The following is a 12,258-nucleotide window of genomic DNA, read 5'->3' as shown; positions in this document are numbered from 1 at the left end:
TGTGCATATGAGTGTAAGTTCCTGAAGAGGCCAAGGGCATTGAATCCTCCTGGAATTGGACTTACAGGTGATTGTGAGCCACCTGATACAGGGCCTGGGAACCAACTCAAGTCATGTGATGGAGCAGTATGTACTTTTAACTTCTGAGCCAGCCTCCAGACCTGAGAAATAGTTTTAACAAGTAAGAAACACTACTAATTTGATTCATAATCATGAAAGTTTTATTTTTTATTTAAGGAGAGAAGTGGAAATGTGTAAGTTATTCTTTTATAAGTTCTGCAGTAACATGTTTTAAAAAGAACATTGAAATGGAATCATTGAAAGAGATCTTAAATGAGCAAAGGTAGAATCAAAAAAAATTCTGGATTTTCATTACAGTAGAAGTATTAGCATTTGGTGATCTTCACAGAGCTTGAGAAGGTAGCAGCATATAATGTTGCCCCTTACTGAGGTTTAGCCTTAACCAATACATCCACATCAGCTTTGTCTCCCTCTCCGAGACTTTTTGGATTGCCATCAACAAGGACATTTTCCTCCTTCTTGGTAGGCCTCTGGTAACCACCCTCTCTGGCCGCCATTTGAACTCCAAGGCTAACAAAATTGTGTACATCTTGCAGCTTCTTTCTCAGCCATTGCATCCTCTCCATAGAGGCCAGGTGTTTGCCCAGGTTGTGCATAAGCTGTATTTCACTGACAGCTCTCTTCCTAGGAAGAACAGAAAGAGAGCCACTCCATTAGCCCCATGTCCACATCATAAAAACCTACCACAAAACCTCAAGTCCACATCTTCCCAGTGCAGAATGGGCTGCAGCACTTACTTAACAGGTTTCCCATCTGTTTGAGTGAGAAGACAAACTGCCAGCATGATGATCATTACTTTAGCCATGGCTTTTTCAGACATCATCTTTACTAAAAGGAGAAACAACATTGAGATAGTTTAAGATACCATTAGTGTTCTAAAGTCCTAGTAGTTATTGTTCATCGCCACCTAAGCAATCAGCAGTTAGTTGATGTCATAGTGATCAATTGGCTTGGTTTTCATGAGTCTTCGAAATTAGTCTCTTTATATAACGGATACATTAGTAAAATAACAAGTACACCTAGCTTAGAAAAATTGGATACATGGCTTTCTTAGGTCGCTTTCTGAATTTCTTGTGCAAATTTTAACATGAAATTAAAAACACATGATGAATGAAGAACATTTTTATCATTTCTTCCCATATTTATGTTGGCAATGCCTAAGTTTATAATAGGCTTGAAATTCACTAATCTGTTAGTTAGGTAAATTATCACTGTTTAGTGAGCAAACACTGTTTTTATGATTAAGCTTATTTTCAGATACTATCATAACAACCATAAATACTAAATTTGTAGGATTTTATTTTTATTTTTGAGATAAGATCATGCTATGTAGCTCAAGCTGAGCTTGAAGTTATGAGCCTCCTGCCTTGGTCCCTAGCACACTGGGGTTTCAGGCATTCACCACCATGTCAAACTATACGGTTTAATTTTGATATCTTTACTGTATTAATAATGTACACACCTCTTACAATGAAAACAATGTGTCATAGCTAGGAGGATGCCTCGGTTAGTAAAGTGCTGGCTGTATAAACATGGACCTAATTTCAAACCCCAGCACCCATATTAACATGTTGGGCACAGCACCTGTGCACCTGTAATTCCACAGCATTGGGAAAGTTTCAAACATTAGGTGGAGAATGATAGAGGAAGACATCCAACACTGACCTCTGGCCTTCACATGCATGCACATATTCACATGTGTGTGATAATACACACATAAAAAGTATGTGTCAAAGCTTTTAAAAATCAATTTCTTCTATATTGTTCTTGGAGCTTTGAATGAGTGTCTGCATCTTATAGCTTCAACTTAACAGCTATGCTTTAGTATAACTTATAGTTCTTTTTTCTTGCTCATAAATCAATATGCAATTTTTGGCTTAATCTGTAGGTCCACAGTTGCAGACATTATTATTATAATAGTGCTTTTAAACAACAGTAACTACTCTACTTTTTAAGTGACACACACACAGTAGGAATTAAAAAAAAAACTGCATCCTTAAAAGTAGTATAAGAAAACTTACAGTCTGCAATATTTCTCTTCACTGCACACTGTAAGTTGTTGGTGGAGTAACTAAGGAAAATCTGGGCTCAGTCAGACACAAGCACTGTAGCTGGTGGACAGGAGCATTGATGTCTAGTCCTATCAATTCAGGTGACCTAGTGACATCTCTGCTTTATTTCTTGTTCTTTTGTGGAAGATGGACTTCTTATAGAGGAATGCCATGAAAAGAGCTCAAATGACCATAAAACATCCTTAAACGCCTGCACAGTTTTAAAGATTAGAAAATGCTATTCTTTGTGTAAGAGGAATGAATATTCAACAGTGAAAGGAAATTTTTGCAACCTTAGTATACAGGCTAAGCTCCTTAGAAGTCATAAAATTGAAAATATAGATAAGGATACCCTACAGGAAATAAACATATGCTATACATGATAAGTTATTGTTGACTTTTTATGTCAGGATTATTGTCTCTCCACCAGCCTATTGTTATTCCAAATTTTTGAATAATAATAAGGAAATTACTAAAGAGTATCATGCTAATGTTCATCAATTTTCTGCACTTTCAGGTGGCTTTTAGAAAAGGTATTCCAAGAAGCTTTCATCACAAAAATAGATGATTCATGACTTTCTTACCATAAATTAATTTTATTGCTACATTTTGCATATCGGTAGAAAATGGTCTGTATTAAAAAACTTGTTCAATTATCTAAATCTCACAGAATCTAAAAGGGCAATTGAGAGATTCCTTACCATACAATGACTTCAGAGAAGATCCTCCAGGACAGCCACCAACTGATGCTGTGTTAAGCTGGCGTGAACGAGACAGTGGATGAACTGGACTGCAGCTCCTCAAATCTGCATTTCTTATGCAGGCCTTTCGCTCACCAAGAGGAGCATTTTATTGTACAAGATGATGTCACTCCCAGTTCTTTGGATCTCAACCATAGGACCAGAGCAGTCACATACCCTCATTGGGTGGTACCCGCTCCTCTAAAGTTTCAGATAATTAGATAATAGAAGAAAAAGAGCAAGGTGCTGGATAAAGAACCTACAAAAGGAGTTGCAGCAAATACTAAGTACACCATGTAGAAAATTCTGACATGATTGATGATACTGAGTTTATATATTTTTTTAAAAATGTTTCAGATAGAGCCTCACTATGTAACCCTGGCTGGCCTGGAACTCAATATGTAGACCAGTCTGGCCTCAAACTTACCTAGATCTACCTGCCTCATACCTGCCTCTGTTTCATGAGTGCTGGGATTAAAGACATTTGCCACCAGGTCTTGCCACTTACAAAGTTTTTATTCCAAGCATTTATGATAAAGTTATTACAGTTTTTAAAAGTAAAGCCTAAATACTTGTTATTTGTTATAGCTATATTATAAATAAATACATTTGTCTTAAGAAATCACACAGCATGCTCTTTTACAAGCCATTTCCAACTAATTTATATCACCTTTAATTAGCTTTCCAAAAATATACTTTATGTATATTTTATATATATGGCTAAGAAGATGGATGGATGGCTCATTGAATAAAGTGCAAGTGTGAGGACCTGAGTTTTGTTCCCAGAACCCATATAAAATCCAACCACCAATAGTATAGGTACTAAGATCAATAATTAATAAATGGGACCCCAGGAAACTGAAAAGCTTTTGTAAGGCAAAGGACACCATCAATAGGACAAAGTAGCAGCCTACAGAATAGGAAAAGATTTTCACCTACTCCACATCCAATAGTGGGCTAATATGCAAAATATATAAAGAACTCAAGAAACTAGATATCAACAAACCAAATAATTCAAGTAAAAAATGGGGTACAGTTCTAAACAGAATTCTCAACAGAGAAATCTCAAATAGCTGAGAAACACATAAAGAAATGTTCAACATCCTTAGCCTTTAGGGAAATGCAAATCAAAACTACTTTGAGATTCCATCTTACACTTGTCAGAATGGTTAAGATATATATAAAACACAAGTGACAGCTTCTGCTGGTAAGGATGTGGAGCAAGGGGAACACTCCTCCACTGCTCATGGGAGTGCAAACTTGTACAGCCACTTTGGAAATCAATATGATGGTTTCTCAGAAAATTGAGAATCAGTCTACTTCAAGACCCAGCTATACCACTCTTGGGCATATAACCAAAGGGCGCTTCATCCTACCACAAAGACACTTACTCACCTATGTTTGTAGCACCATTATTGATAATAATCAGAAACTGGAAACAACCCAGATGTCCCTAGACTGAAGAATGGATAAATAAACTGTGATATATTTACATAATACTCAGCTGTTAAAAAAATGACATCATGAAATTTGCAGGCAAATGGATGGAACTAGTAGAAGCAGTGGAGTGGAGCCAGCCGGATCCTAGAAGATAAACTGTGTGCTGTGGAGGGCAGAGCTGGAAAAGTGACCCAAGCTCTTTGGAGGAGTCCAGAAGATCATGAGTGAATCCCAGGTAATTGGACATTGAGTTACTTATACTGTTGGAGTTGATTTTGCTTGGTTCAGATTGTAACACTGCCCTGGTTCTTCCCTCTTGAAGAAGGTATTTAATTTTGATTTTTTTAATGGAGCCCACAGCTGAAAGACTTGAACTTTTAAAAGAGTTTAGATATTTTAAAAGAGACTAAATTTTAATGTGTTTGGATTAGTAAAGACTGGGAACTTTTAAAATTGTTTATGATTTTAATGTGAGATCTTGGAGATGAAAAAGAAAGGAAGGGATGTGACTTAATAGTGATGGGTTTGTTTGTCAAGTTGACAAGGGGTCAGTTGTACTGGCTGCTTTTGTGTGTCAACTTGACACAAGCTAGAGTCATCAGAGGAAATAGCTTCAGTTGGTCCCTCAATGGAGATCCAGCTGTAAGGCACTTTCTCAATTAGTGATCAGTGGGGGAGGGCACAGCCCATGGTGGGTGGTGTCATCCCTGGGCTGTTGGTCCACCTTTCTATAAGAAGGTGGGCTGGGCAAGCCAGGGAAAGCAAAAGCAAGCCAGTAAGCAGCTCCCCTCCATGGCCTCTGCATTAGCTCCTGTCCCCAGGATCCTGCCTTGTTTGAGTTCCTGTCCTGACTTCCTGATGGAAGTAATGAATAGCAATGCTGAAGTGTAAGCCAAATAAACCCTTTCCTCCCCTACTTGTGTTTGTGGTCGTGATGTTTCATTGCAGCAATAGAAACCCTAAGACAGTCTGTAAACCACTTTCATAAAACAACTCTATAGATAATGGAAAACAATCACTATCTTTCACAATGATTTCTTCAAGGTCTAAGTACTTCTAGAAAACAACTATTCATTCTGATGTTTACCCTAGATACAATGAAAACAACTATTTCATTCTAATGTACCCTAGATACAATGACTCTACTAGATTTCCTACTACATAGAGGGGGAGGAATCAATAAATGATTCCTAATGATATTTTGCTTTACTCATAAATTGGTGCCTAGACCAATTATCATCAGAGTGGCCTCCACTGGCAACGGATGGGAGCAGATGAAGAGACCCACAGCCAAACATTAGGCAGGCAGAGAGAGCCCAAATTGGAAATCTCCATTGGGTCTCTCCCCTTGTAGCTCAGGGAACACCTTAGAATAGGGGGAGGAAGAATTGTAGAAGCCAGAGGGGTCAAGAACACCAGGAGAACACAGCCCACAGAATCAACTAAGCTGGGCTCATAGGGGCACACAGAGACTGAAGCAGCAATTACTGAGCCTACATGGGTCTGAGCGAGATCCTCTGCATTTATGATATGGTTGTTAGCTTGGTGTTTTTGTGGGACTCCTAACAGAGGAATGGAGGTGCCTCTGACTCTTTCACCTTGCCTGTGCTTTTCAAACTCTTACTGTGTTGCCTCACCCGGCCTTGATATGAGGATTTGTGCTTAGTCTTACTCTATCTTCTTTTGCCATGTTCTGCTTATATCTCTGGGAGGCCTGCTCTTTTCTGAAGGGAAACGGAGGAGAGGATCTGGGAGTTGGTGGGAGGACTGGGAGGAAGGGAGGAAGGGGAAACTATAGTTGGGATGTATTGAAAACAACAACCAAAAAAAAAAAAAAGGAAAAAAAAAGCCAGCCATGATGGTGGGCACTTGTAACCCCAGTGCTTGGGAGAAGGAAGTGGAAACAGGCAGATCCATGTTAGGGTCCTAGAGCCATCCCACAAAAGACCACCATCCACATATGTAATCAGTAAGAATGTTTATTATGTCAAGAGTTCCAGCATGCTGGGGCCACACATCTGACACAAAGGCAGAATGGCGACCCTGAGAGAAGCTCGAAGTCTCCATTTATACACAGCTAAAGGAATTTTAAGGCAGTTAGATCATTCTATCTATGATTGGCTTAAGCAAGTGGCACCTATGTTAGTACATTTCTAATTAGCTAATCTTCAGGGGCATTGAAGATTGATTGCCCTTTGTTTGTGGTTCTTTCAGAAACTGCTTGCTTATTCTCAGGAAACTGAAACCGAGGTCTCATCTTTGACAGAAGACTGAACAGCCTGTTAAAGCGTCTGCTTGGCTCTCTCAATCCCTAAAGCTTGCTGGCTAGCCAGTTTGGCCAAACAGCAAGCTGATGTGTGGTAACAACATTTAATAAACAATAACTACATTTCCTACTTTGTACACATTATCCTGATAGTAGTTCTGATAGTATCTTGTATCACATTTCCTACTTTGCACACATTATCCTGCAGTAGTTCTTCTAAGGATGTGTTATTATCTCTATTTTTACACAAGCAGCTTATGCTTAAAAAATTGGATATGATAGAATTCAATGACTTTATGACCCCCACCCCAAGCCTCTTTAATTCTTATTACCTGTTTCCTCTGAATGTAGTCCTTTCCACCTTAGTGTTCTTGACTTCAGTTTACCTCAAGCTTTCTCTTGTCCTAAGGATTCAGTCCTGATTCATGTTTTGCAACTGATGACTAAGATCCTGTTCCAAAACCTAATGGGTACCTGACGCTGTCACTAGCCATGTCAAATGTTGCTTTTCACCTGTCTAGAATGCTTCAACATCCTTGATACAGCAACCGCTTAGGCAGTTTGCCTCTCAGCTAGAGAGCCATTTTCAGAATTAGGTCAGTTCTCTTGTCTCTAGTCACACCCAGGCTTTGTCTACCCTCTTATTGCTAACCATTGCCAAGGTACGACTGTGCTCAGGTAAGGATCAGTATGAGTTTGAACAGTATGGAATAAAGGATGAGAGGTATGTTAGACATATGTTAGTGCTGTTCTAGAAAATTGTCTACATTGGGCAGGTCTCACTTGGAGTATGTTCTAAACTTCTCTTTAGAATTTATTAAAGACAAATTGGAATGTGCCTTGAGGATGTAAATTAGTTTGGTGAAAAGTTGAACAATATGGCATATGAAATTAGTTGAGTGAAACTGGAAATGCCTTGGTATAATTATATAGCTGTATGTATTCTTTATAGTGCTATATAAGGAAGTAGTATGCCCTGGGTTTAAGAAGCAAAGACTGAAATTTAAAAGACTTTAGAAAGGATGGACAGACTCAGCTGATAGCTAATGATTTGGGCATTATAATTGTCAGAGCAGGGGATCATATACCTTCTTAAGTAATGTGTTTTCCAACAATGGAAGTTTCTAGTGATAGTTGAGTATTTGTCAGGCATTGTATAGAGACTCATGCATGGTAAAGGATTAAGTTGGATAACTAAGAGGTCCCTTTCAACTATAAAATCCTTTTTGTTTTTTTGTTGTTGTTGTGCTGGAGACCAAACAGAGATCTCTGTGGTACTAGGCAAGTATCTAACACTACACACCTCAACTCTATTTAGATCTTTTAAAATGACTCTTCTGGGGCTTGGAATATAGCTCCCTCCCCCCATGCATGAGGGTTCTAGATTTACCCTCCCCAAGTTCTGCAAACAAAAACTCTTTTGATACAAAGTGGGTACTCTTATGTGTTATTTTTCCATTATGCTCTGGTGACAAAAAGGAGAACTTAAAAAGCACATAGTTAAGGAAACACTTTTGTCACTAAAACCGTACTTTACATTCTAATTTTAGGAATTTTTCTCTAATTCTTTGGGTAAGTTTGTGGTAATTGACATAATCATGCTCTTAATCTTTCTCCTATCACACTTTCTTATAGAAAAGAAAGTCAACAACATTATTAAGCTATTTTTACAGAAATATAGGACAATTTTGACAGTGACTCTCATTCATTATTCAAAGGCATTGAATATATACTCCCTTTCAGGGGCTGTGTTAATTGATAGGTGATTAAGACCTGGACCTTAGATTCACTATATAGTTTGACATAATGTGGCAGGTGTTCCTCTAGAGATAAGAATGAGGCTTATAAAAGCTCCGAGAAGGGGGCCACTAACTTCTGGAGGCTGTTTAACATAGCAGTATCTCCAAGGGTAATGATGGATTTTCCCATCAGACAGAGTGAGAAAGGATGGAGAAAACATCATGTGTAGAGGCTTGGAAGCCGTGAAGACTGAAGATTGAGCAGATGGCAATAGAAGGAGAGGAAATGGATGGTGGCCCTATGGAAGTATGATGGGTACTATCTGTGCTGAGTTTTGTCATTCAGTGCTCTCTATACTGTAAACTTGTGAGCATTGGCAATAGTGTTGTCCTTCAGGTGTTTTTCAAAGGACTACTTGATCTTCTTACAAATAGGAGAGATGGCTGCCAAGATTGGACGCATAATTTATCTAAATCATCAGTCTGTGGGATCTCAGGAGGACATCATTGAGGGATTTGAAGGCTAAGGGCTATATGGGTACAGGAAGCTGATAACATGGTAACAGAGAAAAGCTGAGCATATGTTTTTTGTTTTGAAAAACCTCAGCTTTTTAAAAAAAATTATATTCTAAAATTCTCAGAAGTCAAGTTACCAGACTTAGTGTAGTTCTTACATTTTTGGCAAGATAAAGGACAATACGTTGTGTTCTTTTACCTCCAGGGGATGTCCAGTTTGAGAATGGTAGTGTTTCCTTGTATTCATTCACTAGGAGTTACTGTGACTGTGGGAATTACCACCAAGCAAGAACTTCTAGGACTGGGAAAACACTAACACCATGCTTTGTGTGTAGATTGCATTGCATCTATTTTTTTTTAAATAAAAGATTAGTTGGAGTAAAAAAGAACTGCATTTCAAAGAATTGCATATACTTAATATGTATAGTTTGATGATTTTTGACATGTGCACACAGGCACAGTTACCACCGTGGCCAAAGTAATGGACATATACTATATGTCTTCCTAATGTTCACTTTGTCCCACAATTTTTACTTGAGATAGGGTCTTACTATGTAGCCCAGGCTGGCTTCAAACAGAAATCCTCCCATCTCAGTCTCTTCCAAGTGCTGGGATTACAGTATTGCTCAGCCATGCCTGGCTTCTCCCACCTTTCTTTTCTTTTTTTTTTTTTTTTAAGAACACTGAACATGAAATTCACAATTCACTATTGATATCCTGAGCCCTATGTTGTGTATCTTCTAGATGTGTCTGTCTTCAACTGACCCACTGACTTGTCATGAGCCCCTCTATGGGTTATAAAGTTCTGAACTCCTTTTTATTTGGCAGAAAAAAAAAATGTTTCTCCCTGTGTCTACTCACCAGCATCCTAACTTATTTGTACTTAAAGACAATGAACAAAATGTTTAACATGACTTAGAAAATAATAGCTGATTAATTTTAAAAATTATTTTTGTAGTATTCTGTTTGTTTGCTCTTTTAATGGTGTGTGTGTGTGTGTGTGTGTGTGTGTGTGTGTGTGTGTGTGTAGAGAGAGAGAGAGAGACAGAGAGAGAGACAGAGAGAGAGAGAGAGGTCATAAGTCAATAATGGGTGTTTTCTTAAATCATTATTCACCCTGTTTTCTGAGACAGCATATCTCATTAAACCTAGAGCTCACTGGTTTGGCTAGTCTGGCTTGCAGGCAAGCCGTGGGCATTTTCCCAACTTTTCTTCCCTAGCTCTGAGTTTACAGGCATATGCCACCATGCTCAGCTTTTACATGGGTGCCAGAGATGTAATTTGGGTCCTCATGCTTACACAGCAGGTGGTTTACTGACTGAGCCATTTCTTCAACCAGTTGTTTTATCTACAGCACAGTGGCTGTGTCTTAATCTGCTCTTTCAGCCAGCAGCTGACTCTGCAGTTACTAGCCTGCTTCTTTGGCAGTGGCTTGGCTATTCAGGCCACAGCCTGGCAGGCTTTGGCTCTGCCGCTGCTGCCACTAAAGGTAGCTTTAACTAAATCTCTATTGTTCTGTTTATAAATAAAACTGAAGACTCTAAGGCTGGGGTGAAAACCTGCTAGCTCAGAGAGGTTAAGTAGCACCTAGCTAATCTCTTCTTGCTGATGTCTCCCCAAGAGAGTGTCCTAATGCTCCGCCCAAACAAAAAAAACCATACCACTCAAAACCCTTCCCTACTACTTCTGGTGTGTCTCTCTGTCTCTTCCAGATGTCCTCTGATGCTCTATGATTACTTTCTGTCAACTAGTTGTTAACCTCCTGACCCAAGATTGATTTTATTTAATTAACACAAATGCTAACTCCGGGTTCACAGTGTGATTGAACATCCCCCAACATCAACTCCTGTCTTTCTTTTTCCATATAACCTGTTTTTCTTGATGGGCTCTTGCTCTTGTAACTCAGGCTGGTCTTCAACTCAATATGTCAAGCTGGTCTTAAACTTGAAAACCTCCTGCCTCTGATTCCCAAGTGCTTAGATGACATGTATCTGCACACTAGCTCTATAAGCTTTTATTGATGGTTATTATCAGTGTGTCTCTCTAACAAGCAGCATTTACTAGACCACGGATCTTTTCAAATTCATGAAACTGCTATAAATCTTATAAATCCTGGTATCCACTACATTTGGTAAGCTGTTTCAAGGTAAAAATATGCTGACATCCTCATGAATAAAATACCACTCATGGCTTTTATCTATTCTGTCAGTGAACATTCCGTTCTGCCCATGTCTTCAGACTTCTACAATCATGCTTGTGTGAACTGGACAAGTGGTAAGATGACCTGCACTGCTTGCACAGAAGTTTCTTTAGCAGCAGGGACTGTGGGGGATGGTGAGAAACTGGGCGCTGGGGACGGTACACTCCTATTACAGCAGGATTGTTTTGGTCTTGTCACATTATAAGCTGGGAGTCACTTGAGAAAGTCTTTATTGGATGAATGAGACATAGATGTACAGATATTTCTGCAAAATTCTCTGTGACCAGAGAAAGAAGGGAACATGCCCTCCATGTTTCCTTATTCAGAATTTCCCTCAGACTTCACCTACTCCACTGTTTCTTAAGGAAATGGAAGCAAAAGTGTAACCTCAGTTCAGCGTCATTCGTATTTACCTATGTGTTTGGTAACCAGAAGCAGGCTAGAGAACAAAAATAACCTTGCTGGAAAGGAAAGTCTCACTCAGGTTTTCAGTTTCTTTGAAACAAGCTAAACAGACCACTGAGACCAGTGCTGTACTTTCTCGTTGTCTGTTTGTTGAGAAAGGTCTCACTTTGTAATCCTGACTGGCCTAGAACTCTCACTGTAGACCAGGATGGCCTCAAAGCCACAGAAGATCTGCCTCTGCTTCCCAAGAGCTGGGATTAAAGGCATGTGTCATCTAGTCAAGCCTCCTCTAGATTCTCTATACTCTTTCATCTACCTGCAAATGTAGTTACAAGACTTCTAATGTGAAGTAGAGATAATATGATCTTCCCAGTTAAAGGACCACAAAAGCTCTGTGCTATATGCTTGACCTTTGATAGAATGTCAGGATGTGACATAATTAAAACATGTCTTTCATATCCCTTTCCAATTGTCAATTGGAATCAACGGATTGTTGACTCTGCTTCTTTCCATCATGTGCTTGAAAGACTGTGGGAAAAACAGGCTGGTTCAGGATTGCCAGCACTGTGTTTTCAGTTCAGCCAGGAGAGATATAGAAGCTATTTATCTGAATTTTATTTTTATGAGGTTTTTGGGTGTTTTTTAAGTATGCCATCTTAACTATTTAATATTTCAAATTCCATATCTCCAAGTAGAATGTCCCCTTACCTCCTTTGAGTGATGAGCTTTCAAATATGAGTGTCATATATGCAAGTACTTTGTGGTTTAACTGGTGCTCAAAAATGTGGGGTGAACCGGGGACCACAGGGATGGCTTAATC

General features: G+C 39.0%; 1 protein-coding gene across 1 annotated transcript; it reads right to left on the bottom strand.

Moving 5' to 3' along the window:
• Positions 1-250: 250 nt before the first annotated feature.
• On the bottom strand, positions 251-3,074 carry Pth (parathyroid hormone). The gene is given in 4 exon segments (XM_037203467.1): positions 251-705; positions 819-909; positions 2,834-2,976; positions 2,979-3,074. Coding segments are annotated over 4 exon segments (573 nt in total). The 5' UTR covers positions 3,056-3,074; the 3' UTR covers positions 251-443.
• Between the last annotated feature and the right edge of the window lie 9,184 nt (positions 3,075-12,258).

Source organism: Peromyscus leucopus, chromosome 1 (genome assembly GCF_004664715.2).
Source record: "Peromyscus leucopus breed LL Stock chromosome 1, UCI_PerLeu_2.1, whole genome shotgun sequence".
Classification (NCBI taxonomy): domain Eukaryota; kingdom Metazoa; phylum Chordata; class Mammalia; order Rodentia; family Cricetidae; genus Peromyscus; species Peromyscus leucopus.
Note: the sequence above shows the minus strand (reverse complement) of the source record. Positions and strands in the feature narration are given on the sequence as shown.